This window comes from Symphalangus syndactylus, chromosome X (genome assembly GCF_028878055.3).
Source record: "Symphalangus syndactylus isolate Jambi chromosome X, NHGRI_mSymSyn1-v2.1_pri, whole genome shotgun sequence".
Taxonomy (NCBI): domain Eukaryota; kingdom Metazoa; phylum Chordata; class Mammalia; order Primates; family Hylobatidae; genus Symphalangus; species Symphalangus syndactylus.
The window spans coordinates 68,235,000-68,262,926 of NC_072447.2; the positions used below are offsets into that span (position 1 = coordinate 68,235,000).

A 27,927-nucleotide genomic window follows, 5' to 3' on the forward strand; every position below is an offset into this window, starting at 1 on the left:
TGGCACAATCTCGGCTCACTGCAAGCTCCGCCGCCTGGGTTCACACCATTCTCCTGCCCCAGGTGCCCGCCACCATGCCTGGCTAATTTTTTTGTATTTTTTAGTAGAGATGGGGTTTCACTGTGTTAGTTAGCCAGGATGGTCTCAATCTCCTGACCTCGTGATCCACCCGCCTCGGCCTCCCAAAGTGCTGGGATTACAGGCGTGAGCCACTGTGCCCAGCCAGTCTCGGGTACTTCTTTACATTAGTGTGAGAACGAACTAATACACCATCTAAAGAAATGCATTTGGGGCAACTCAAGGAGCTCAGAGAAACCACAGAAGATATGAAAAAAAGAATCAGGGCCAATGAAACATGGAAGAAATTGATTCTACTTAATCCAAGTGACAGGATGTTAAAGACCTACTCCTTAGTCTAATGGAATACCAAATCTGGAGTCTGGGGATTGTCAAAGTGAGTGATGTGTAAATTTATACTTTCCATGTTGATCTGTTAATCAGCTATTTGTTTTATTATGTTACAATCTTGCCTACTTCAAAAAAGTCTTTTAGTAGTAAAGGAAGAGCAACTCTAACTCCATACAATTACTTTCACTTGAATCCTGAGAAATAGCACAGATATAATATCTTTTCCACTCATTTTAATTAGATTTTATAGACCAAAAAGTTGGATTTTTTTCCCTTCCATCAGATGAGAATGAATGAATGACTTTCTCCCTGGAGAAGGCTATATATTTTCTGCTCTTCAACCTAAATATCATTTTCCCTAAAGTCTCCACCAGTATCTTAATGGGCAACTGAATTTGTAGTTTTGTTTGTAACCAGAAAATTTCCATTCATTATAACAATACTGTGGCCAGAAGATACATGGAAATTGCCAACCAGTCAAATGTGTACCAGTGTAGAATCTCACATGTGATTTAGGCAGGTGCACCATCTTTGTACAGTTGGTCTCAAGAAATTGTCTTAAACAAAATATAAAATAGATCTCAATGGCTTCCTGGTCAGAATATTTGCCTGTTTTGCCCAGCCTCAGTTCATGTATTCAACCAGTTGTTCCATTCAGATGATATAGGTTATACTCTGACCACAGCCTCCAGCCAGGAGGAACAAGAAATCGAGGAGGAGACAGAGTCTGGTAACAGTGTCAGCTTTAAGATCTGACTCACTTTGTAGGGATTTAAGTGACCATATTACAGAGCATTCATTTGAAAATGATGCTATATAAAAAGAAAAGAACTTAGAAAATCATTCAACATGTAGACTCTGATGAAGAGCTTACAGTAAACTTTGTTTCATTCTACTGTTTCTTTGGTTATGTAAACAGAGAACTATTCCCTAGAGAAAATGTGTCCTGGCAGCCCTGGTCTTCACTATAAAAGCAGAGATACTCTGGCACTGCTGCTTGGCCACTGTGTTTCTTTTAGCAAATCATTAACCACTCTCAGTTTTCTCAGGATTGTATGCAGTCATAGGGATAACTTACTGTCAGCCTCCCACTCCTCACCTATGAAACGGAGAGCCCATACCACCTACCTCAGGGGTTAATGAGTAACTCACACAGAGTGTGGCACAGGGTGGGTTTGAATTTAAGGGCAGTTTCTTTCCCCAAGCACCACCACACCTCATTATTGGTGCAGCATTCTGCCCTTGCTTTATATTCTCATTTAAAATATATAACAGGGTCTAATTTCACCTCTTAAACTAATCTGGCTCCCTGTTTTCAAACTCCTAATTTTGAAAAAAAAAATCCAGAGAAGTCCTTTCATAACACCAAAGGTTCTTGCCTTAGCCACACCAAAGAGAGAGACACAGATCAGACCGAGAGAAAAGCTGTAGGCTTTATTAAGCAGAGTGATAGTACAAAGCTTCCACAGCGTGGAAGGGGTCCCGAGCAGGGTAGCCAGTGTTAGATTTTTTTATCACCTTTTAAACTCCTTAAGGCAGGAAATACGTGTGGTGGGAAGATGTTACCAGAGGGAGAAACAAAGACAATTAACATGTCTCAGATCTTGAGGAAAACCGGAATTGTAACTTAAGTTTTATCTACTTATAACCTTGCAGCGGGATGGCAAAGGAGACAAGATCTCACGGGATTTTACAAATTGTGTTTACAAGGAATTGGAATTGGGAGCATAGATAAGGTCTGCTGGTCATAGAAAAGTGGGCTTTTGACATTCCTTTTAGTTTCAGGGGAGGGGGAAGGGAGAGAGGGAGAGAGGACACAGGGAACCTTGCAACAAAATTTTCGCTGTTTATAGCTTCCTTGGGGAAGAAAACACAGGCACAAATTCTGGTGTTAGGAATGTTTTAAGCATATATCTTCAATATTATTAATCCAGGACCAAACTAAGTCCTGATGCAGGAAATGAGTGAGTTTCACAGCTTTCTGAGCCCCTACTCGACCCAGGAAGCCAGGCTGGAACCCCCTCTCACTTTCTACTTTCTTCTGATATTCCTTGAAAATACTTCTCCTTCATAGCAGAGATAATTAGTTTTAAACAGCTTGGTTCCATCCCTGCTGTGAAGTATTGAGTTTTATTTCAGTACCAAAGGACATAAACAGGTTTAGACAATCTGCAAAAGACAGGACAGAGATTGCATATTGTATTTACTAGGACAAGAGATTTACACTGACCACTCTGGAATAAGATTGTGCTTACTTAGTTCAACTAAGTACTGAAAAGTCTTATAGAGACTGAAAAGCCAACACTTTTTCTGTGTGTATGTAATTGCTTTATTATTATTATTATTTTTTACTTTGAAAAAATAATGCTTTGTCATGGTGATAGTTTTATCTTTCATATCTTTAAATGGGGGAATGAATGGAAATTTGCTTTCTCAGCTGTTCAACTACACTGTGTTTTTAATAGACACTTTCTTTCAGTAGGATGCTGTGTATTTAAGCATGCAGAATTCTTCCTGGGTATTTCTGAATCCTGTTGCGTACATGTGGGTTGAAAATTCAAATATCTCATCTTCTTTAGTATTTAGTTGCTCACTTTATTGTTAGAGAAACTAGTGGCTAGGTATCCTTTCTCCATTTTCTGCCATAAAACCTTTTAGAATTCAAATTTCTTCTCACCATACATCTGGTATTGACTTTGGAAGCACTGGCCATAGAAAAAATGTTCTTACTCAAACCATCTAATTGAGAAATAATTGACTCATGCCTCCTCCCTAAGTTTGGGGCCAATGTGGTGCTGTAATTTTTTCCCCATAACACTAAAATTCTACTACAAGTATCTTCCTTAAAATCCTACCCATATTCAAGGAAACAACCATGAAAATGTGTGTGTGTGTGTGTAGGTATGTATTCTTTTCCTAGGATAGTGTTCACTTTCATATGTTAATTCTGTCATTTAATAAAATCTCATTCTTCTTTCAGTAAAACTGTAACCTTACATCTTTTCCAAACCTTGCCAATTGGCAAACACCTCTTTGTAGTGCTATCCATAGTTCTCAGATCTGTTAGTTTCCACTCTGTGGACCTCCAAATATAGTGGAAAAGAGAATGTGACCAGGGAGGAGAGGACTGTTACACTTCAACGCATTTTTGTTTAAATCTAGCAACAGGTTGCACCCCTTGCATAGTCCAGGGCAGATAACCTGATGCATCCTAGTCCTTTGTTCACACAGCTCACCACTGAGGAAGCACATCTATGAATTCCCCATTCAAATTTGGTTGGCTCTTTAGTATGACTAAAACATGGGGACCCCCCCCATCTCTAAATAAATAGTACTGCCTGTTTCTTCTAATGGCATCTCAGCTTATTATTTCTAAGCCATGCGAATCTTTGCAATTTTAATAATGGAAGCTAGCCCCCTAATCTCTGTGAAAGGGTCCATGTAGCATAAAGTGGACAGTTGTCCAACCCACTTCCACAATTCTTGTTACTTTAAACATCAGTTTAGTAGCTTACACTGTATTAACATTAACTCTATACATAATAGATGGAATTATGAGATCACATAATGTGCTAATGTAATAAATTTTTGTTTAAGACAAAATGTTATTACATATTTCTTACCTGACAGAATTGTGCAGTGTTTCCTACTAAGTCTGAAGTGCACACTCTAGAGGATAAATGATACAGAAGGTATCTAAGTATACAAGAGCCTTAGAAACATTCTCCCTGGAAATACAAATTGGACAGTTATTAGAGAGAGATTTTCATGTTCATAGTCTAAACTGGGTCTGATTGTTGCCAGTACAACTAGAGAGCAATTTCAACAGAACATCTACCTTCTGAAGGGAGTATGGCAGTTCATTTCAGTGCAAGACTGAATCTGGCTTTGCATATTTGGGAATACTAACTTATGGTTTTTTGAGTGTGGATTTTTTGTTTGTTTATTAAATGAAAGCTACATACCTCTTTACTAGGCTATTGTATTTTTAAAAATGAAGACTTACTTGTATTTTAAAAAGATGTTTAACATAGAGTTTCTAACTGACAGATCTGGAAATCAATCTGAATTGGACATATGGCTGCAACGCACAGGAGAAGTTTCCTCATATTGCTACCTTAACATGAATTTGATACCCAACTTGAAAACTCCATGTAGAAAGAGCAAAATAAAAATAAAAATAAAAATTTCATAAACATTTCACAGCCCCTTTAAAATTACAACAGTGCAGTAAAACCCCAATTAAACAACTGCCCATTAACTTGTTATTTAAAATGTAGACTTAAAAACCAATAGACTTTTTTTGGTGTGTATGCAACTGCTTTTATAAACACAGTTTAGGTTGGAATAAGGAAGTCCTAATTCATCATGTTGGAGCTTGCCCTCACTGCTGCAGGCTGTTGAAGTGAGCCTCCTTCAAAGTCTGGTTGATATGGGAGTAAAGACCTTGGCATGGTACATACCCCTCATGCAAGAACTGGAGAAAGTTTGCATTGGGTTCAGTAACAATCTGGTTTAAGTTGCCTTCTGGTCCACTTGCTCTCTCTGGGATATTAATGCGGCTGCTGCTCCTTTCATTATCACTCCATGAAAACTGGAAGGAAAAAGACAGAAAGAGGGTTGCTATTATGTTATTACAATATTTTTCCTACTTGGCTTGGAGAATAGCAGCATAAAACTCTATAATGGGCTTAATGGTTTTTACAAAGTAGAGCCATTTAAGATAGTTCATTCTATCCTCACAACAACCCTTCAGTTAAGTTAGAATTAACAGCCCCCATTTTACAGATGAGGAAACAGATCACTGCCTTGTTCAAAGTCACATAGCTACGAAGTGGCAGGGTGAGGATTCAAACACAGGCCTTCCAATTCCAAATCCCTTCACACATTCTCTACCCTTGCTTGTACGATTTATTCCAATAACTGCATCAGAGAAGTAAGTACTCATCCTCCACCTGAAGTATCAATTAATGCTAAGGATGTAGTAGAAATAATGACCATAACAAGTAAGTTGGACTATGGGTAAAAGTTACAACGAAGCAAATAAGACACATACATTTATACATACATGCATACACACATAGATACAAATAAACAATGATTTTGTAAACATATCCTGATAGTGGACATGTATGGTCTTCCTATATCAATTCAGTGCTACATACATATCCTGAAAGGCATTTGACATACTTTTAGTTAAAGTTATAAGTTACTTATTAGCATTTTATGACTAGCATTCATTGTTCTTCTATGTTTATGGATTTAATAGGGTGTGTATTTTCCTCTTAAGATCTTTTTATTTTCATTAAACTAATATGATTCAGTGTCTTTTTTATGTTGGAGAAGCTACTCAGGGATCCCTGTAAACAGTCATTTCCAAGAATTTCCTGCCTTCCAATGTTACAATTCCCAAAAGAAGGTAATGGCAAGGACTCTTACTCAAATTACAATATTTAACAATGCTGGTATTATATTTCTTCTAAGTAAGTTTTTTCCAAAGGTAACATTAGTAAGACTTAAACCAAGAATGGTCATAGTCCATAGGTTATTTGCAGCTGTTCAACTTAGGTCACACAGTACACTGCCCACAGGTACCAAGAGAAAACCTATGCTCATCTTTATCCAACTAGAATCATGTTAAAAGAACTTCTGCAGGAAAAGAGATAGAATGGGTCAAATGAAGCCAGATGTGAGAGTTAGCAATAGCAATCAAATTGATTTAATGATTAAATGTCAAGGCCAATTCAAAAAGAAAATTAAACAAAATTTTTCCTAGGCCTGAGTATAAAAATATAGAACACCCACTGTCACAAAGTAGTGAAGTTATGAATATTCCAAAATTAAGTAAGCTATCACATTGGATAAGAAACCCACAGCCCACACTTTGGTTCCTCTTAGTTGTCTTTCCTTGATTTTTTTTTTTTGTTGTTGTTGTTACAGGTACTGCCTGAAAAATAAGGTAAGAACTAGAAATCATTTCTGATGAATCAAATTTTCATCTCCAATGACAACATATTGATTTTACACTGTAGTGAAACACTAGGGTGATGCTATGCTGTGTACATTAAAAATTCATAGGCTAGAAGGGATTTCTTTAGAATAATTATTAAGAAAAAATACATCTACCTTTAATTTGTTTCATTTTAAAAGTTTTTAAACTCAATTGTGTACAGATATAAATAGAAATGCTCATTAAGACATTTTTATACTATCAATATTTTTATCAGCTGAAAATCAGAAACAACTAAATGTTTAAAAACAAAGAAGTATTTAAATTATAGTGCATGCATTCATACAACAGAATCTCATCAGCCATTAACAATAATGATATATCATTCTATATCAGAAGTCTTTATACTTCAGGTTCTTAGAAAAACCTAAATTTATAGGCTATAAAAATAGTTAACAGAGAAATAACTAAATGATGACATTCACAGCTTTCATTTGAGTAAACTACTTTAAAAATTAATTAAGTAAACGTAATAGAATAAATGCCTGTAAATAAACTTGTCATATAATTTAAAATCTAAAGTTATGTTAAGTTAAATAATAAATACTCATTAAAGGTCTGGATGATTTCTAATTTTTAAAAAATTATAGGAAAATATTTTTCTAAAAAATGTTTTCTTATTTAAAAGAAAATAATTTTTGTCTAATTCAAAGGTTACTTAAAACTTATTTATGAAACAAGGTGAAAGTAACCAGTAAATAAGAGCAATGTAAAGAAATGTCTCTTTCTTTACATACTATATATTTACTTCTTTATAAATATAAAGGGGTATTTTTGGCAAGAAACGTCAAAAGGAAAATAATTTTATATGAGAAAAAATCTTGTATGGTAAATTTCTGTCCTAAAATAACTGGTTATTTAAGAAAGAAAGATGTCTGGGATAAAACAGGAAGTCCAAGCATCTCATTAATAATTTGTATCAAGTTGTCTATAATTAAAGGGAAATTATTTATAATAGTCTTTTTAGAGAATGGGTTTTGATTTTTTAAAAAACATACACTAAAGAATCGGTTAGAACAACAAAATTTTCTTAAGGTATTGATTTACTCTTAATAAAATTACAACGGATTTTTTTTTTTTAATTTTTTTTTAATTTTTTTTTTTTGAGACGGAGTCTCACTCTGTCACCCAGGCTGGAGTGCAGTGGCGCGATCTCGGCTCACTGCAAGCTGCGCCTCCCGGGTTCACGCCATTCTCCTGCCTCAGCCTCTCCGAGTAGCTGGGACTACAGGCGCCCGCCACCACGCCCGGCTAATTTTTTGGTATTTTTAGTAGAGACGGGGTTTCACCGTGGTCTCGATCGCCTGACCTCGTGATCCGCCCGCCTCGGCCTCCCAAAGTGCTGGGATTACAAGCGTGAGCCACTGCGCCCGGCCGATTTTAATTTGTTCAACCCAATTTTCAACTTTTATTATCTTGTATTTTCAGCTTTCTCTCCCCCTTGAAAAGGCCTGAGATAATAACCCTCTCCTTCAACTCATTTTCAGCTTCTGTAATTTTTCTCCTCAGGTTCTAACTGTTTGTCATAGCCTGATGCTAAAAATGTTTTATCTTAAAGGTCTAAAGAAAATGTTTTCTTCCAACATAACATTCTGTGCTCTTGGCTTTAAATTCTTCTATGTATCCGAAGATTTTCATTTATTACCCAGGAAACACTCTGCCTATGTCTAACTAATTCAAGTATCATTTTCATTAGTTTTGATTTGCAGCTTACCTAAATGGACTTTCCATAGGGAATATCAATTGCACTGCAGGAGGTTTTTTTTTTTTTTTTGCCTTTTGGTAACTGGTCTAACAAATTTTACATTTTATCAAAATAACTCGTATGCCATTGTTATTAAGTTTTAATTTGCTTAGAAAAAAACCGAGGTTAAATTTTTTTTTTTTTAATCAAGGTTACTACATCCATGTAACTTTCTTGCTTTTAAAGTCCTTGTGCCTTTAAGTTATAGGGCGTTGACTCCGGGACATAAAAAGAACACCAAGTCTTGCTAAATCTTAAACAATGACAGCAGTTAAAGCCTTATCTTCAGACCCAGTAGAAGATGCCAATCAAAATACACTGTGTTCATAAGGCACAAGGCCAGAAATTAAAACTATTAAATTCCTCAAGGCCCAGGGACTATCATGGAAGAGGTGGGTGTGTGAGATTGTAACAGCCAATTTTGAGAGATAAAATTAGTTGTTTCTCTATAAATTAACTATTAATATTGAAGGCACACTGATGCAAGACCAGCATCTGGGCCCCGATGTCAGAGTAACAAGGTTTTCTTGGAGCATTAACCCATTTCTTAATTAAAGAAAAACAAAGGTTATGAAAAAGTTTATTGAAATTATATCTTATGGTCAAGATGACCAAAACTTAATAAATTTGTTTGGAAAAATTTAAAAGACAGATTTAATGGGCCTCATGCTGTCTTCATTAAAGCTTATTGCTTGGGAAATCAAGTCTCCTCTCTAAAAAAAATAAAAACTTTTTCTTTGAAATCTATCACTCGGCTAAATGAATGACTTATTTTACAATGACCTTTGATCCAATTTTGTGATATCAAGTGTTTTTAACTTTTTCTAGTTGACAAACTTTCCAAAATAAAATTCTAACTTTGGTCCTCATTAATCTTTTAATATTAGGTCCCCTGACGTCCAAAAGAGACATATTCGGATTATTTCATATAATACAATCATACAAGAAGTATTGTCAAATAAATGGCATTTAACCTTCTTTGGATTATATTTATAAAAATGTGTTATTAGTATGTGTTTCAGAATTGTATAAAATTCCTGTGATTCTGATATGTCTTGGTACATGTCAGCAGTCCCCAACCTTTTTGGCACTTGGGACCGGTTTTGTAGAAGACAATTTTTCCACAGATGGGGGAAGGAAGGGATGGTTTCAGGATGAAACTGTTCCACCTCAGATCATTAGGTATTAGATTCTTATAAGGAACACACAGCCTAGATCCCTCACATGTGCAGTTTACAATAGAGTTTGCGCTCCTTTGAGAATCTAATGCTGCTGCTGATCTGACAGGAGGCAGAGCTCAGGCAGTATTTCTCGCTTGCCTACCACTCACCTCCTGCTGTGCGGCCTGGTTCCTAAGAGGTCATGGACCAGTAACAGTCTGCAGCCCAGGGATTGGGAACCTCTGCTATATGTTATCAGTAGTAATAATGATTATGTAAAATAGTTGTAAGCCACAGAAGTAACCAAATTTCCTTGTCAATTGTGTCTTTATGACTGTTCTAAGACTCTTGTCATTCGTAGTTGTTTTACTTTTATCACTTTCAAAAGGTGGTTTTATAATCAGCTATAGGACTCTGACAGGTGCTCTTGAAATCAGGCTTCTGATAACTTTGGAGATTGTGATACTAGAATAGAGGAAAAACTTCCAAGACTCCCATAGAGAGCTAATGTGTTCATAAACATTTAGCAGAACAGGAGTTAATTACACGGATGAAACTAATGGAAAACTGAAATAATCTTTTTGTGACTTTGAAACATTGTTTGAAACTCAGAAACTTTTGTTTCTGAATTTGTAACATTGTTTCTTTTTCTAACTTTTGTTTCTGAGTTCAGAAAATCATTTTTCTTTGAGCTATTTTACAGCTTTTAATATTGGGTTAACTATGTTACTGTGAGAAAAATCTGAAGCATATTTATCTCTACCTGATTTCTCCAGAATTTGAAAACTATTTGCAAGTATACGTAGTTTACGGTAGTATAGTTATTTGCAAAAAATTGATAAGACTCTGTTTTCTTTTGTAACAGGACACAATTGAAGACACTGATTTTACTGAGGCTTTGATTGGAATGGCAGATCCAAACAGATTACTTTAAGTAATCAAAGTTGACTTACAGAGCCAATAAAATCCCCTTGAGAAAGCTGGCCTCATATATTGTCTACACAGTCCGTGTACAGGTTCCTGAGCTGTGGTAAGTAAAGAATGGCACTTTCTGACAGGCCCAAGGAGTCCCAGATTATCTTGGGACCTCAGTAAGTAATTTACCCAATTAATGTGGGTATTTACAGGCACAGATAAATCCATGGCTGGGCTCAAGGCGTTGAAGTGTAATCTGAGATTCCTTATGGAATAAAGTTCCAGCAAAGCCAATTTAAAAACAAAAGAGCGTGCATGGCAAATAGTTATTTTTGCTGACTTTATACAAATACTCAGGCAAAGTATAATAAAACTAACACTTATTTTACACATAAATTTGTCCTATGATTTGTCTTTAGTGAAAATGGGGCTTGGAGAGAGAAAAAATATGTTTCAAAATGAACTACAGTACACCTGTTGTTAGATTCTAGTCTTGCCTAATGTTTTTTCAATTTTTCTTATTTTCTAGTTTAGACTGGATTATAAAATTTTTCCTGGCTACAAGTCTCCAAAAATAATGTTTTCATTTTTTTCCTTCTTTCCTTTCCTTTTTTCCATTTTTCCTGATTTGAAATCACTAAAAATTAAGCTGTGCTTTCTTAAAACCCTGTGAATTGAAGCTAGACAACTTCAGCTTCAGAAAAAAATAACAGCAACCTATTTACATACATAAAACACTTTCATACCTGCCTACTGATGTATGGACTTCAGAGTAATATGGCCTATATTGATTTTCCAGGATTGTTCTCCATCTTTTTGTTTGTTGTTTTCTTTCTCTTCCTCCCCCTACTTTTTTGTCATAGAACATGATACCTCACAACCTGCTAAAAATGTTTCCTAATAATGTGTGACCTACCCATCTAGAAATAAACCATCTTTGCCACAAGAGATCAAACAAAATCTGAGACCAGAGATTCATTTTCTTCTAAAATGCTTTCTCCAAAAGATTTAAGAAAGAAAGTGGGGAAAATGTGAAAGGAAAATAAATTTCAGGGCCCTAAAATCATTAGGCCAAGGGAAAATTAGTGAAAAACATTTTCACTAAAGACAAAGCCAAGGGAACTACATCAGGCAAACCCACTTCCCATTTTATTCCTAAATGAGATAGCTACGAAGATTTTTTTTAAAGCACTTACCTTTCTCACAATTTGCCCACAAAGAAATTCCTTGTGGGCCTCAAGATCTTTACCCTAAAACAGTTCTGTTGAATTTTACCCTGGCAATGTAAACTGATAACTTGTCTTCACAGGTGTCAGACAGAAAGTCACCCCTCTGCTCACCTGAGACAAATGCATATCTGATTACTCCCTCTACCCTATTGTTTGTGTAAAAATGCAGATTCACTGAGCCAGACTAAATTGTATATGCAGTGAAAGGCAGATCAAGGACTCAAAAGATTGCAACCTCTTGTCTCTTATCTACCTATGACCCGGAAGCCCCAGCTTCAAATTGTCTCGTCTTTCCAGACTGAACCAATGTACATCATACACATACTGATTGGTGCCTTCCATCTCCCTAAAATGTATAAAAGCAAGCTATACCCCGACCACCTTGAGCACATGTTGTCAGGACCTCCTGAGGCTGTATCACAGGTGCGTGTTTAACCTTGGCAAAATAAACTTTCCATATTGAGACCTGTCTCAGATATTTTGAGTTCACATATATAGAGTTGGGACTTTAAATAATTTTTTTAAAATTTTAGTTTTGTATCTTCACTTTCTTTTTTTAAATTTTTATTTTTTTATTATTATACTTTAAGTTTTAGGGTACATGTACACAATGTGCAGGTTTGTTACATATGTATCCATGTGCCATGTTGGTGTGCTGCACCCATTAACTCGTCATTTAGCATTAGGTATATCTCCTAATGCTGTCAATCCCCCTCCCCCCACCCCACAACAGTCCCCGGAGTGTGATGTTCCCCTTCCTGTGTCCATGTGTTCTCAGTGTTCAATTTCCACCTATGAGTGAGAGCATGTGGTGTTTGGTTTTTTGTCCTTGCGATAGTTTACTGACAATGATGGTTTCCAGTTTCATCCATGTCCCTACAAAGGACATGAACTCATCATTTTTTATGGCTGCATAGTATTCCATGGTGTATATGTACCACATTTTCTTAATCCAGTCTATCGTTGTTGGACATTTGGGTTGGTTCCAAGTCTTTACTATTGTGAATAGTGCTGCAATAAACATACGTGTGCATGTGTCTTTATAGCAGCATGATTTATAGTCCTTTGGGTATATACCCAGTAATGGGATGGCTGGGTCAAATGGTATTTCTAGTTCTAGATCCCTGAGGAATAGTCACACTGACTTCCACAATGGTTGAACTAGTTTACAGTCCCACCAACGATGTAAAAGTGTTCCTATTTCTCCATATCCTCTCCAGCACCTGTTGTTTCCTGACTTTTTAATGATGGCCATTCTAACTGGTGTGAGATGGTATCTCATTGTGGTTTTGATGTGCATTTCTCTGATGGACAGTGATGATGAGCATTTTTTCATGTGTTTTTTGGCTGCATAAATGTCTTCTTTTGAGAAGTGTCTGTTCATGTCGTTTGCCCACTTTTTGACGGGGTTGTTTTTTTCTTGTAAGTTTGTTTGAGTTCATTGTGGATTCTGGATATTAGCCCTGTGTCAGATGAGAAGGTTGCGAAAATTTTCTCCCATTTTGTAGGTTGCCTGTTCACTCCGATGGTAGTTTCTTTTGCTGTGCAGAAGCTCTTTAGTTTAATTAGATCCCATTTGTCAATTTTGGCTTTTGTTGCCATTGCTTTTGATGTTTTAGACATGAAGTCCTTGCCCATGCCTATGTCCTGAATGGTATTGCCTAGGTTTTCTACTGGAGTTTTTATGGTTTTAGGTCTAACATGTAAGTCTTCAATCCATCTTGAATTAATTTTTGTATAAGGTGTAAGGAAGGGATCCAGTTTCAGTTTTCTACATATGGCTAGCCAGTTTTTCCAGCACCATTTATTAAATAGGGAATCCTTTCCCCATTGCTTGTTTTTGTCAGGTTTGTCAAATACCAGATAGTTGTAGATATGTGGCATTATTTCTGAGGGCTCTGTTCTGTTCCATTGATCTATGTCTCTTTTTGGTACCAGTACCATGCTGTTTTGGTTAGTGTAGCCTTGTAGTATAGTTTGAAGTCAGGTAGCGTGATGCCTCCAGCTTTGTTCTTTTGGCTTACGATTGACTTGGCGATGCGGGCTCTTTTTTGGTTCCATATGAACTTTAAAGTAGTTTTTTCCAATTCTGTGAAGAAAGTCATTGGTAGCTTGATGGGGATGGCATTGAATCTATGAATTACCTTGGGCAGTATGGCCATTTTCACGATATTGATTCTTCCAACCCATGAGCATGTAATTTCTTCCATTTGTTTGTATCTTTTATTTCATTGAGCAGTGGTTTGTAGTTCTCCTTGAAGAGGTCCCTCACATCCCTTGTAAGTTGGAGTCCTAGGTATTTTATTCTCTTTGAAGCAATTCTGAATGGGAGTTCACTCATGATTTGGCTCTGTCTGTTATTGGTGTACAAGAATGCTTGTGATTTTTGCACATTGATTTTGTATCCTGAGACTTTGCTGAAGTTGCTTATCATCAGCCTGAGGAGATTTTGGGCTGAGACAATGGGGTTTTCTAGATATACAATCATGTCATCTGCAAACAGGGACAGTTTGACTTCCTCTTTTCCTAATTGAATACCCTTTATTTCCTTCTCCTGCCTGATTGCCCTGGCCAGAACTTCCAACACTATGTTGAATAGGAGTGATGAGAGAGGACATCCCTGTCTTGTGCCAGTTTTCAAAGGGAATGCTCCCAGTTTTTGCCCATTCAGTATGATATTGGCTGTGGGTTTGTCATAGATAGCTCTTATTATTTTGAGATACGTCCTGTCAATACCTAATTTATTGAGTTTTTAGCATGAAGGGTAGTTGAATTTTGTCAAAGGCCTTTTCTGCATCTATTGAGATAATCATGTGGTTTTTGTCTTTGGCTCTGTTTATATGCTGGATTACATTTATTGATTTGAGTATGTTGAACCACCCTTGCATCCCAGGGATGAAGCCCACTTGATCATGGTGGATAAGCTTTTTGATGTGCTGCTGGATTCGGTTTGCCAGTATTTTATTGAGGATTTTTGCATCAATGTTCATCAAGGATATTGGTCTGAAATTCTCTTTTTTGGTTGTGTCTCTGCCAGGCTTTGGTATCAGGATGATGGTGGCCTCATAAAATGTGTTAGGGAGGATTCCCTCTTTTTCTATTGATTGGAATAGTTTCAGAAAGAATGGTACCAGCTCCTCCTTGTACCTCTGGTAGAATTCGGCTGTGAATCCATCAGGTCCTGGACTCTTTTTGGTTGGTAAGCTATTGATTATTGCCACAATTTCAGAGCCTATTATTGGTCTATTCAGAGATTCAATTTCTTCCTGGTTTAGTCTTGGGAGGGTGTACGTGTTGAGGAATTTATCCATTTCTTCTAGATTTTCTAGTTTATTTGCGTAGAGGTGTTTGTAGTATTCTCTGATGGTAGATTGTATTTCTGTGGGATCGGTGGTGATATCCCCTTTATCGTTTTTTATTGCATCTATTTGATTCTTCTCTCTTTTTTTCTTTATTAGTCTTGCTAGTGGTCTATCAATTTTGTTGATCTTTTCAGAAAACCAGCTCCGAGATTCATTAATTTTTTGAAGGGTTTTTTGTGTCTCTATTTCCTTCAGTTCTGCTCTGATTTTAGTTATTTCTTGCCTTCTGCTAGCTTTTGAATGTGTTTGCTCTTGCTTTTCTAGTTCTTTTAATTGTGATGTTAAGGTGTCAATTTTGGATCTTTCCTGCTTTCTCTTGTGGGCATTTAGTACTATAAATTTCCCTCTACACACTGCTTTGAATGTGTCCCAGAGATTCTGGTATGTTGTGTCTTTGTTCTCGTTGGTTTCTAAGAACATCTTTATTTCTGCCTTCATTTCGTTATGTACCCAGGAGTCATTCAGGAGCAGGTTGTTCAGTTTCCATGTAGTTGAGCGGTTTTGAGTGAGTTTCTTAATCCTGAGTTCTAGTTTGGTTGCACTGTGGTCTGAGAGACAGTTTGTTATAATTTCTGTTCTTTTACATTTGCTGAGGAGAGCTTTACTTCCAACTATGTGGTCAATTTTGGAATAGGTGTGGTGTGGTGCTGAAAAAAATGTATATTCTGTTGATTTGGGGTGGAGAGTTCTGTAGATGTCTATTAGGTCCGCTTGGCGCAGAGTGGAGTTCAATTCCTGGGTATCTGTGTTAACTTTCTGTCTCGTTGATCTGTCTAATGTTGACAGTGGGGTTTTAAAATCTCCCATTATTATTGTGTGGGAGTCTAAGTCTCTTTGTAGGTCACTCAGGACTTGCTTTATGAATCTCGGCGCTCCTATATTGGGTGCATATATATTTAGGATAGTTAGCTCTTCTTGTTGAATTGATCCCTTTACTGTTATGTAATGGCCTTCTTTGTCCCTTTTGATCTTTGTTGGTTTAAAGTCTATTTTATCAGAGACTAGGATTGCAACCCCTGCCTTTTTTTGTTTTCCATTTGCTTGGTAGATCTTCCTCCATCCCTTTATTTTGAGTCTATGTGTGTCTCTGCACGTGAGGTGGGTTTCCTGAATACAGCACACTGATGGGTCTTGACTCCTTATCCAATTTGCCAGTCTGTGTCTTTTAATTGGAGCATTTAGCCCATTTACATTTAGAGTTAATATTGTTATGGGTGAATTTGAGCCTGTCATTATGATGTTAGTTGGTTATTTTGCTCGTTAGTTGATGCAGTTTCTTCCTAGCCTTGATGGTCTTTACAATTTGGCATGTTTTTGCAGTGGCTGGTACCGGTTGCTCCTTTCCATGTTTAGTGCTTCCTTCAGGAGCTCTTTTAGGGCAGGCCTGGTGGTGACAAAATCACACAGCATTTGCTTGTCTGTAAAGTACTTTATTTCTCCTTCACTGATGAAGCTTAATTTGGCTGGATATGAAATTCTGGGTTGAAAATTCTTTTCTTTAAGAATGTTGAATATGGGCCCTCACTCTCTTCTGGCTTGTAGAGTTTCTGCGCAGAGATCCGCTGTTAGTCTGATGGGCTTCCCTTTGTGGGTAACCCAACCTTTCTCTCTGGCTGCCCTTAACATTTTTTCCTTCATTTCAACTTTGGTGAATCTGACAACTATGTGTCTTGGAGTTGCTCTTCTCGAGGAGTATCTTTGTGACGTTCTCTGTATTTCCAGAATCTGAATGTTGGCCTGCCTTGCTAGGTTGGGGAAGTTCTCCTGGATAATATCTTGCAGAGTGTTTTCCAACTTGGATCCATTCTCCCCGTCACTTTCAGGTACACCTATCAGACGTAGGTTTGGTCTTCTCACATAGTCCCATATTTCTTGGAGGCTTTGTTCATTTCTTTTTATTCTTTTTTCTCTAAACTTCCCTTCTTGTTTCATTTCAATCATTTCATCTTCCATCACTGATACCCTTTCTTCCAGTTGATCGCATCGGCTACTGAGGCTTCTGCAGTCTTCACGTAGTTCTTGAAACTTGGCTTTCACCTCCATCAGCTCCTTTAAGCACTTCTCTGCATTTGTTATTTTAGTTAAACATTCGTCTAATGTTTTTCAATGTTTTTAACTTCTTTGCCATTGGTTTGAGTTTCCTCCAGTAGCTTGGAGTAGTTTCATCGTCTGAAGCCTTCTTCTCTCAACTCGTCAAAGTCATTCTCCGTCCAGCTTTGTTCCGTTGCTGGTGAGGGACTGCGTTCCTTTGGAGGAGGAGAGGCGCTCTGCTTTTTAGAGTTTCCAGTTTTTCTGCTCTGTTTTCTCCCCATCTTTGTAGTTTTTTCTACTTTTGGTCTTTGATGATGGTGATGTACAGATGGGTTTTTGTTGTGGGTGTCCTTTCTGTTTGTTAGTTTTCCTTCTAACAGACAGGACCCTCAGCTGCAGGTCTGCTGGAGTTTGCTAGAGCTCCACTCCAGACCCTGTTTGGCTGGGTGACAGCAGCAGTGGCTGCAGAACAGCGGATTTTCGTGAACCGCAAATTCAGCTGTCTGATCACTCCTCTGGAAGTTTTGTCTCAGAGCAGTACCCAGCCAAGTGAGGTGTCAGTCTGTCCCTACTGGGGGTTGCCTCCCAGTTAGGCTGCTCGGGGGTCAGGGTCCCACTTTAGGAGGCAGTCTGCCCATTCTCAGATCTCCAGCTGCATGCTGAGAGAACCACTACGCTCTTCAAAGCTGTCAGACATTTAAGTGTGCAGAGGTTACTGATGACTTTTTGTTTGTCTGTGCCCTGCCCCCAGAGGTGAAGCCTACAGAGGCAGGCAGGCCTCCTTGAGCTGTGGTGGGCTCCACCCCGTTGGAGCTTCCTGGCTGCTTCGTTTAGTTAAGCAAGCCTGGGCAATGGCAGGCGTCCCTCCCCCAGCCTCACTGCCGCCTTGCAGTTTGATCTGACTGCTGTGCTAGCAATCAGCGAGACTCCATGGGCGTAGGACCCTCCAAGCCAGGTGCGGGACACAATCTCCTGGTGTGCCATTTTCCAAGCCCGTTGGAAAAGCGCAGTATTAGGGTGGGAGTGACCTGATTTTCCAGGTGCCATCTGTCACCCCTTTCTTTGACTAGGAAAGGGAACTCCCTGGCCCCTTTCGCTTCCCGAGTGAGGCAATGCCTCGCCCTGCTTCGGCTCACGCAGGGTGTGCTACACCGACTCCGACTGTCCTGCACCCACTGTTTGGCACTCCCTAGTGAGATGAACCCATTACCTCAGATAGAAATGCAGAAATCACCCGTCTTCTGCATCGCTCACGCTGGGAGCTGTAGACTGGAGCTGTTCCTATTCGGCCATCTTGGCTCCACCCTATTAATTTTTTTTTATTTTTTTGAGACGGAGTCTCCCTCTGTCACCCAGTCTGGAGTGCAGTGGTGCGATCTCAGCTCACTGTAAGCTCTGCCTCCCAGGTTCATGCGATTCTCCTGCCTCAGCCTCCTGAGTAGCTGGGAATACATGCGCACGCCGCCACTCCCGGCTAATTTTGTTTTGTATTTTTAGTAGAGATGGGGTTTCACCATGTTAGCCAGGATGGTCTCGATCTCCTGACCTTGTGATCTGCCCACCTCGGCCTCCCAAAGTGCTGGGATTACAGGCATGTGCCACTGTGCCCGGCCTGTATCTTCACTTTCTAACTCATCTACTACAAATATATTTCTTTTGTGAAAAACAAACATTTTATTTGTAAGTAGGCAAACTAAAGAATGCTACTACAAAACCAAGTAAAATCTCCTGCTTATGTATTCAGTTACTTCTGACTTCAAAGCAAAGACTTAAAAAGCACTGTGATTCTATAAATGAGATTTTGGGAAGAGGGTTTAACCTCCTTTAGCCTAGTAAAGAGCATCTAAAAAGTCATACACACTAGCATTTTCTAGGCTAATAATGCTGTTTATTTAATAAACATAGCCTATATTATGCAACCTGGGCTGTGTCACACTTACCCTGTGAATCTGTTTCATGTGCGATATCCCACTTAATGGACTGCTTGTCAGAATGATTGAGAGGAAAATTTGCTTCTTGATGGTGTACGGTTTTGACACTTGAAACTGCTATCTTAGTACAGAAGCATTAACCTTAATACACTTTATTTTATTATTTTTTTAGAGACAAGCTCTCACTCCATCACCCAGGCTGGATTGCTGTGATGCAATTGCAGCTCACTATGGCCTTGAACTCCTGGGCTCAAGGGATCCTCCTGCCTCAGCCTCCCAAAGTGCAAATTATTTTATCAGAGAATAAATGAGATTTTAAGCACTTCAGTATTTGAAAAGACTCATAATATATAAAACATCTTCACCATCCTCCTGAATCTTCATACAAATGTCTTACCAGAATGCTTATCCTATCTGACAGTTACAAAGCTCATTCTTTTTTGTCTGAATTTTCAATATAGGTTTAATGCTGATATCTGTGCAAGGCAAATGAAGGATAGAGCCCTTGCAAATTCACACACATAGCAAAATAAAATTATATTTATGAAGACTCTAAAGAAGGGTATCTCGGCCGGGCGCGGTGGCTCACGCTTGTAATCCCAGCACTTTGGGAGGCCGAGGCGGGCGGATCACGAGGTCAGGAGATCGAGACCACGGTGAAACCCCGTCTCTACTAAAAAAAATACAAAAAATTAGCTGGGCGTGGTGGCGGGCGTCTGTAGTCCCAGCTACTCGGAGAGGCTGAGGCAGGAGAATGGCTTGAACCCGGGAGGCGGAGCTTGCAGTGAGCCGAGATCGCGCCACTGCACTCCAGCCTGGGCGACAGAGCAAGACTCCGTCTCAAAAAAAAAAAAAAAAAAAAAAAAAAAAAAAAAAAAAAAAAGAAGGGTATCTCATTATGTAAAATTCAGAAAGGCACTTTACAAAAATCCTGGGGTCCAGGTCTGTGTGAAAAAGCAGGATTTAGGTTAGTGTGGGCCATAAAGAAATCTGCATACTTACCTGTAACCAAAGAAACTTTGAGGCCAGCAGGGATTTGCTATAACACATTCCGTTTTAGAATAGGCATCAAAATCACCCGTGTGGCTTTCTGACACTTTGACTCATGTGCACATGCTGGGGCCCAACCTCTGAGAGGCTGTCAAGTAGGCACAGATTGTTCTGATGCCCAAGCAGTATCTAAACAAATATTTGCATGTCTATTATACAATGTATAAGGAGGCACTTTGCCTGGGCTACTTAGGGATTCAACAGGTAATTCTTGAGACTAATCAAGAAGAATACAGTACTCTGAGAATAACAGCATCAAGCTATTGCAATGACAAGAATGTAGCAATGAATGCTGACTGGGGAAATAGAGGAGGCTTCTTAAAATAAAATTCATCTGAGCTAGGCCTTCAAAGATACAGAGAATATTAATAGGAAGGGTGTGACCAATGGAGAGAGCAATAAGAGCACAAGCAAGCTGAAGAAGAGTTCTTGAGGAGACAAAGCCACAGATGATGTGGCTGGTATCTCCCAGAGAAGAGTTAGTGAGAGCCAAAATATGCAAGAGAAGATATGGCTAGGTTATCAGGGGCCTTGAATGTCACTCTAAGAAGTCTGTACAAACAGGTATTTGAGCATAAGATAAAGGCTCAGATCTATATTTAGGAAGAGCATTTTAATGGATGAATGAAATAGGGGGTGGATGAGACCACAAAAACCACTGGGAAATTTTGCAGTGTATCAAGCAAGAGGCAATGCAAGCCTGAATTAGGATGGTGGAAATGTAAAGAAAGGGATATATTTGACACACGCAGAGGTAGAATAGAAAGGAGTCATTGAGGAAATGACAGAGACACTAAGTTGATGCCAGGCACCCAGGACAATGATTGGCAAATGGTAGGTGCTCAGTACATATTTGGTAATGCAATTTAGGAAGTCTCAGATGTTTCCTGACATATGTTACAGCAAAGGAGTAGGGAGGGGATGGAGGAGCTAAGATTTACTGAGCAGTTGCACGAACGGAGGTGAGAAACAAAAGGGAGTGAATGTAGATTACAGTTTGGATTTAAAAGAGAGGGAAAAGACACAGTACTTGAGAGAAAAATAAACTAGACACAAGATTAGTTAGGGAGTGAAAAGAGAACCTTAGGAGGCTAATGAAGGATAAATAGAACTGAGGAGATGAGGAGGAATATTAATTACAGAATATCTTCATAAAAACAGAGCAGAAATTCATGCATGTATTTATGATATAAAATTATACAACTTTTTAATGATAAAAGCAGATGAACCCAGTATTTTACTTTCTTTTTCTTTTTTTTTTTTTTTTGAGAGGAAGTCTCACTCTGTCACCCAGGCTAGAGTGCTAGAGTGCAGTGGCACGATCTCGGCTCACTGCAACCTCCGCCTCCTGGGTTCAAGCGATTCTCCTGCCTCAGCCTCCCGAGTAGCTGGGACTACAGGTGCACACCACCACACCTGGCTAATTTTTGTATTTCTTCAGTAGAGGTGGGGTTTCACCATATTGGCCAGGCTAGTCTTGAACTCCTGACCTCATGATCCACCCGCCTTGGCCTCCCAAAGTGCTGGGATTACAGGCGTGAGCCACCGCGCCTGGCCCAGTATTTTACTTTCTTTCAAGCCCTAGCTTTCCTCTCAATTCCATCCCTCCATGCCTTACAGCTTTTCCTTTATGTGAACCTCCACAACAAAACATTCACTCCTAATACATAGTCTATCCCTGGAATAATAATATGATGTTTATTCAAAGGCACCTGTAGAAACTTGAGTAAGTAAAACAGATGATCCTAACCAAATCCATCAGAGGGCACTTAAAATATGTGTTCCCAAAGTTCCAAGGCATTTAAAATGACGTGTACACATTCTCTAACACTAGAAACATTGTGGAATCTTATGAACTGTAAAATACCAAATTAATTAGGTTGTTGAATTACAACCACTTCCCAAGTTAGCAAGGCAATGATACTCATGTGTTAACTTTTCTGTGCTGATGGGGTAAATAATCTATGCTTTTTGTAGCTCAGTTTCCCTCATAAGACGAAGTTAGAACAGACATTGAGTTGTAAGTTATTTTGCAGCTCAAAAATTAAATTTATAATAGAATCTATACAACTATTTAAAAATCTATACAACTCACCTTGTTTCAATTCAGTAAATGGGATTTGAACAAACAAAAATGAAAAAAAAAAGGTTGATAGGTAATCTTCACCTGCAGAAAAACACGTGGACATATTCAATTCATTAAAACAACTGAGACTGTAAGATTCAATTGCAATATGAAAGTGCTTGGGATGTTTAGTATGCTCCATGAACACGGCTTCTTAAAATGTAAAAAACAGATTAGGCCATCTTTGAAAAAGCTTGTTCCTCCATTTTGAATGTATCTTTAAGTAGAAGCTAATTTCAGAAGGTTCCCATTTTGCCATAGGGTTTAAAACCACATCTAATGACCATTATTTTGTTCAACAGTGATTTCATCCCCAAAAATGTTTCCCAAAGTAGTTCTGTCTCTTAGAATATATGTGATCAAACGTGATGAGAATGACTCCAAACTACTAAGAACCTAAGAGAAAATGTTCTTCAAAAAATTTCACCAAGGCCGGGGCATGGTGGCTGATGCCTGTAATCCCAGCACTTTGGGAGGCCGAGGCGGGTGGATCACTTGAGGCCAGGAGTTCGAGAACAGCCTGGCCAACATGGAAAAACCCCATCTCTACTAAAAATATGAAAACTAGCCGGCCATGGTGGTGCATGCCTGTAATCCCAGCTATTCGGGAGGCTGAGGCACGAGAATCGCTTGAACCCGGGAGGTGGGGGTGCAGTGAGCCGAGATCGTGCCACTGCACCTCCAGCCTGGGTGACCCAGTGAGACTGTCTCAAAAAAAAAATGCCCCAGTTGTCATCTGAATTGATATTACTTAAAATGATAACCTGACAAGGGGAGATTTCCTATCAGTTGAAAAATAACAGGATTCATAGACCTCTAATTTTAAATGTATTTGGGGCCTCCTGGTTCTGTTTTTCTCTCATTTGTCTTACTTCTGCTGCCCCCTTGGAATTGTAGCATTAGGGCACAAAATCTTTTCCTACGCTATACAGTAGGGAAGAGAAAAAGGCAGAGATCTGCTCCAGATAAGCCACTTGTGTGTATATCTACATAATTTTCCACCTTTAATTTCTTGTTCTACTCAGTAATCTGAAAGGTAAAATGAATGTTCCTGGCAAGTTAGACACACTTGTACAGAAATGTTCGGCTCTTTGTGTGTCTGATTTGATCATTACACATTATATACAGGTATCAAAATATCACATGTACCCCCAAAATATGTACAACTATTCTATATCAATAAAAAATTAAAAACTTCAAACTCTTTTTCCAGCACCATTAAAGTTTTGCAAAAATCATGAGAATGCCCCAAATTTTTCACTTTTTTTCACTGAGAAAGCAAGACTTGCCTTCCAGCTAATAACATATCACTATGTACTAGAAAATATGTTTTCCATATAAAAATAAGGGAAGTAAGACTACTATTCCCTGCTCATATGAGGGGACAAAATTACAGGGGCTAATTCCTCCTGATTATGTTTAGCAAAGTTTTTCTGTGCTTCTTTTCCATTTTCTGTGAGATACTATATCATAATTTAAAGCTCCAGTTCAAAAGCCACTGTAATCAAGCAAGAAAACTTTTATAAAGGTTTCTTGGAATAATACATTTCTTTTCATTACGGAGCACAAATTGGATAATTTAGTGTAGGCAATGAATGAAATAGTGGCTATCTGACCATACTTGCTACCTCTGTATCTTGAGAATCCTGAAAGATAGGGTTTCTCTTATTCCTTTTGGGCTGGGTGGAATGATGGTTGCCCTCTTTACTGCCATTTCTTCTTCTTTTCCTGAAAATAAATTGCAAAGAGACAGTTGTTAGATGAAACAACTGATCTTTTGGACGCTTAAACTGTAAAGCAGTGACAACATACATATATGAGACCTTGCCTGAAAAAATATGTCACTATCTGCTATCCCAAGATATAAAAGTCATAAGTACTCCATTACCAGGCATGAAGATAAAAAAATGTAATACAAGAACTCTAAGTAAAGTCAAGCTGTACATTTCATTTCTAGAAATAGTTTTCATAACTTTAAATGACCCTTGAAAATAAAGAATATGAGGAATTTAATACCTAAGTTTTCAAAATCTACCTAATTAGTTTCATTGCTTTGACTCCATGAAGTTATAATTCCAGGGTAAGTGATTTTTAACTCCTTCAATAAGATCTTAAGACATGTGTGTCTGCCAGTGTCTACTCTTAAGTTCTTATGCCAGTGGTGTAGCGACACTGAAGAGATATTTCTTGTATGCTGAATGTGGTTAGGCACTTACTGTTGCTATACCAGCTAGTATTATGACATAGTTACTCCACTAGATTGTCACCATGAGACTATGGCTGATTACCTCCTTGAAACATTCTTTTCTCAAAATTGTTTTCAATGATTGATAAGATTACATCTTCAGTTTCAAGTTCCTTGTCAATAAGTCATCAGACTGCAGCATTTGACATAGTTTTCACAGCACTCTATTATTAATCAGACATTCTCCCCAGCCATCTGCTTAGAGACTTACTTTTGAGTTTTTGGTACTCCTAAGAATGGCTGAGTTTACTCATTTTTATAATTTCATTACTCTTTAATCAATTCTCATCTCTAGGAGACTGAGTACTAGTCATGTAGTGCAGTGATTTCTAACACTCTGTTAAATTAAACTGCTTTCTTTAAGGAACGATAAAGCTACACATAATAGGAAAAAAAGGAGTTCCTGTACTGGGAACAGGGGCTCTTTAACCACATCCCTCCCTGGATCTGCCTTCCTGTGCCACCCACTAACATAGCCTGACCTCTCTTCTTAAAACTGAGGAAAGAGCAGGCCCAGAGAAGCACAGTGACTCAGACAGTAAAATGAGTAAGGCTGGTAGAGCTGAGGCTGGAGGGAAAGTTCTGTTTAGCCTTGGCCCAAGGTCCTCCAGGAAAGTTTTCAGGAAGTAAAAGTTAATGAAGAACTGCATGTCCAAATCAAACAATATCTTTATGATAAAGAACTTGCCAGTATAAATGAATTCAGCTTATTTGTGTACAGTGTTTAAAAAGGCACTTTTTTTGCAGGAAATATGATTTTTACCCAGATATGTGAGACATGCTAAAGCAGTTTTAGTGGGATTTGGGGAGAGAAAGACCTTTGTAGTCAGATCAGGCTTGCTTCATAAATACTGTTTACTGTCAACTGTCTGTGTCCCTAATTCCAATAGCATGTTGGTAATTTGGCCCCTGAATTCATAGTTAGTATATTTTTCTTTATATTGCAAGCTCCTCATTACATGATCTAAATCAATGCAGCAGACTAGGTTGACTAGCTTTTCACCACTGGAATAAATAACCTTAGGATGCCTTCCAGAAAATAACCTTAGCATGCCTTCCAGAAAATAACCTTAGGATGCCTATCCTTCCAGAATCTCAGTTCTATGAATTGATCCAGGGCAGGGTCTTTGTCAAAAGACAGCCAATATACGAACAGCTGATCAAAACATGGAGCAACAATAAAAGATCCATCGCATCTACCAAGGATATTCTATGCCACATCTTACTCACCGAAGCCTCAGTGAGATTATTATGAAATGAAAGAAAGAGCCTCAAACCTGGAAAGATCTGGGCTTTGTCCTGAGTCTGTCCAACCAGGTAAATGGCCTTTGTCAACTGAACTGGCTGAGGCCAGTAAAACGGATTTTTAAGATATCTTAATGACATAGGCAAATGCTGACTACAAAGTGCCAAATAAAAAATCACGTAGAAAACTGCTGCTATATTACACTCCATTATGAAATGATTGATTATATATAAAGAAAAAATGACCGGGTGTAAATATTATTTTATTTCACAATGTTTATTGAGCATCCACTAAGTGCTAGGCACTCCTCTAGGTGCCAGGATAAAAGACTGAAACAAACACATGACACAGCTCAGCCTTCATTAGGGAGGATGGTGATGTTTGTCTTTGATCATGGTATTTTGAGTATTTGAGTAATTTTGCGCTCAAGTTTTACTGAATCTTTCAACAGCTTACAATACGTTTGCATTGTTTTTAAAACAGAGTAATACTATGAAAATGATTTTTCAAAGTGTGAAGCTGAGTTTAAAAAGCGGAATGTTCATGAAACAATGTTAATCTCATTTTTTAAAATGCAACTTTACGAATGAAAAACATCTAAGGAAATTTATCACAGAATATGATTAATGGTCACGGCTGGGTGATCGCACTGTGGATAAGATTGGCTTCCTTTATTACGCTTTAACAGTCTAACCAAGTTTTCTACCATGAGATTCAGAGACGTTTGTAATGAAAGAATACATTGATAAAGGTCCATAGAACCCCAGTTATCACGCGGAGAAAGATGACAAAACCAATCAGAGAAACAGAAATACTAGTTGCTAGGGTACCTAGCAGCCTCGCCGAGGAAATGCCAATTTGAAAAACAGAATGCTCAGACCACTGACTGAGTTTTCGCGAGGGATCACATCCCCACCTCATCCCCGCCTCCAGGGCTTGTAAGGCACTGATAACCAAAGAACCAGCATTTTCTTTCGGAGAAGGTTTCCCGGCATTTTTTTTCAAGCACGAAGAGCGGGGCACGAGGCGGGCAGGGCCGCGCCACCGGGCAACACTGTCACCTGCAGGTCATGAGAGCCGCGCGCCACCAACCCCGGAAGAAAATACATCTCCGCTGCGTTTCCGCCCCGAGCCCCGAGATCTTGGCTGAGAAAGCAAAGCGTGATGACAGTGGGGACCAGAGCACGGACTGGTACCGGCCGGAAAGGCCCCGACGAACTTACCGTACAGGGCAGCCTCCCACAGTCCTGCCCTCGGAACCATAGCAACCGCGCAGGAAGTTCCTGAGCCGCCGGAAAAACGCAACCCGGCGGGCGGGGCTGGGCTAGGATTGATGGGCTCTGGGCCTGCGCATCGGAGCCAGGGGAGGTCGGCGCCTGTCTCCTCTGGGTCCGCCGCAGGCTTCCTTCCCTGCTGTTGGGAGCTGACGCCTGAGGGACGATCCGCTGAGGGTCAGGCTCTGCTGCGCCACTGCCCCAGCTGCCCCATGTTCGAGACCTGTGCCAATCCCATGGACATTCTCCTCCCACCCAGCCAGCCTCTGAACACGCTTCTCACGTGGCACACGCCCTGTCCTCGCAGCCCTCACACCGCTGATCCTCCTTGCTTTCTCAGCCAAGATCCTCCCCCGGTGGCGACCTCAGCGCCACCGGGGCTGACCAGGCCGTGGCCTGCGCCTCTCCGTCCTCGGGGGGGGGGGTCTCCTCCCCCCCACTTAAGTCTCTTCCGCCCGCGGTCATGCCCTCGGCCTCAGGAAAGACCGCGCCCCTCCACGATGTCCATTTCTTGCATTCCCCACTCTCATAACGGGCAGCACCCGATCGTGTCCTAACAGCTCCCTCTTCCAGTGCCCCAGCATCCACAGCCTTTAGCCTCAAGGAGGCCTCCTCTCCACTAACAACAACCGCGTTCCTCACCATTCACCTTCCTTAGCCAGCTTCCCCAAAGCTATTAACTCTCTCCTCCCTACTCTCCTGGCAATCCCCCCACAAGTAGACAAACAATGTACACCGTCCACAAGTGTACCTTCTCTGTCTATTCTACTTACAAGATCCCTCCGCATGCACCAGCACCCAATTTTCTCATGATATTCACTAATATTCCCTTGAGAAAATAGAAGCAATCAGAGAAGAATTGGCACCACTTCCCAACAGCAGTGGACCTGCACTTATAATCTTGGCTGCTTCCCTGGAGGAAGTGACAGGATCCTACTTGAGACCAGGCCCCTCACCTGGATCCTATGCCCTCCACCTTTTTAAGGGATCATCCTTTGCAGTTATGCTTTCTCCTGAATTATCATGTTCCTCTATCTGTACTTTATTATCTAAAAAGTTGGCAAAGGGAGTGCTAGAGTTTAGGCTGATCCTGGTTCTTGCTGTTAAGTAGGTGATACCACAGGGGGCTGCATTCCCTGAGGATGGTGGGGCAGATCTGGAAAGTGGCTGATTCAAGAGCTAAAGATCATGCCATAA

At 39.4% G+C, this 27,927-nt stretch overlaps 1 protein-coding gene across 6 annotated transcripts; it reads right to left on the reverse strand.

Annotated features, from left to right (window-relative positions):
• Positions 1-1,816: 1,816 nt before the first annotated feature.
• VCF2 (VCP nuclear cofactor family member 2) lies at positions 1,817-26,917 on the reverse strand. Of its 6 annotated transcripts, XR_010119655.1 has the most exons (6): positions 26,680-26,917; positions 23,594-23,693; positions 21,936-22,007; positions 4,872-5,002; positions 4,032-4,136; positions 2,517-2,577 (listed from the first exon to the last, which is right to left on the reverse strand). XR_010119655.1 is itself a non-coding variant. In XM_063634833.1 (5 exons), exons 1-5 carry the CDS (start codon positions 26,526-26,528, stop codon positions 2,569-2,571), a joined length of 297 nt encoding a protein of 98 aa, XP_063490903.1. In that variant the 5' UTR covers positions 26,529-26,671; the 3' UTR covers positions 1,817-2,568. The 6 variants fall into 6 exon arrangements, 3 of the variants coding, with proteins under 3 accessions (XP_063490903.1, XP_063490902.1, XP_055123637.1); XM_063634833.1 differs by lacking the exons at positions 21,936-22,007; positions 26,680-26,917 and adding an exon at positions 26,518-26,671 and having other exon boundaries at positions 1,817-2,577; positions 4,032-4,077; XR_010119656.1 differs by lacking the exon at positions 21,936-22,007 and having other exon boundaries at positions 23,587-23,693.
• Positions 26,918-27,927: the final 1,010 nt, after the last annotated feature.

Bases quoted from the DNA above. Each gene is read 5' to 3' on its own strand.
- VCF2 (XM_055267662.2), bottom strand. The intron at 5,003-23,593 runs GTAGCAAGTATG...TTTTCCTTCCAG, and splicing joins AGGATTCTCAAGATACAGAG to TTTTCATGGAGTGATAATGA.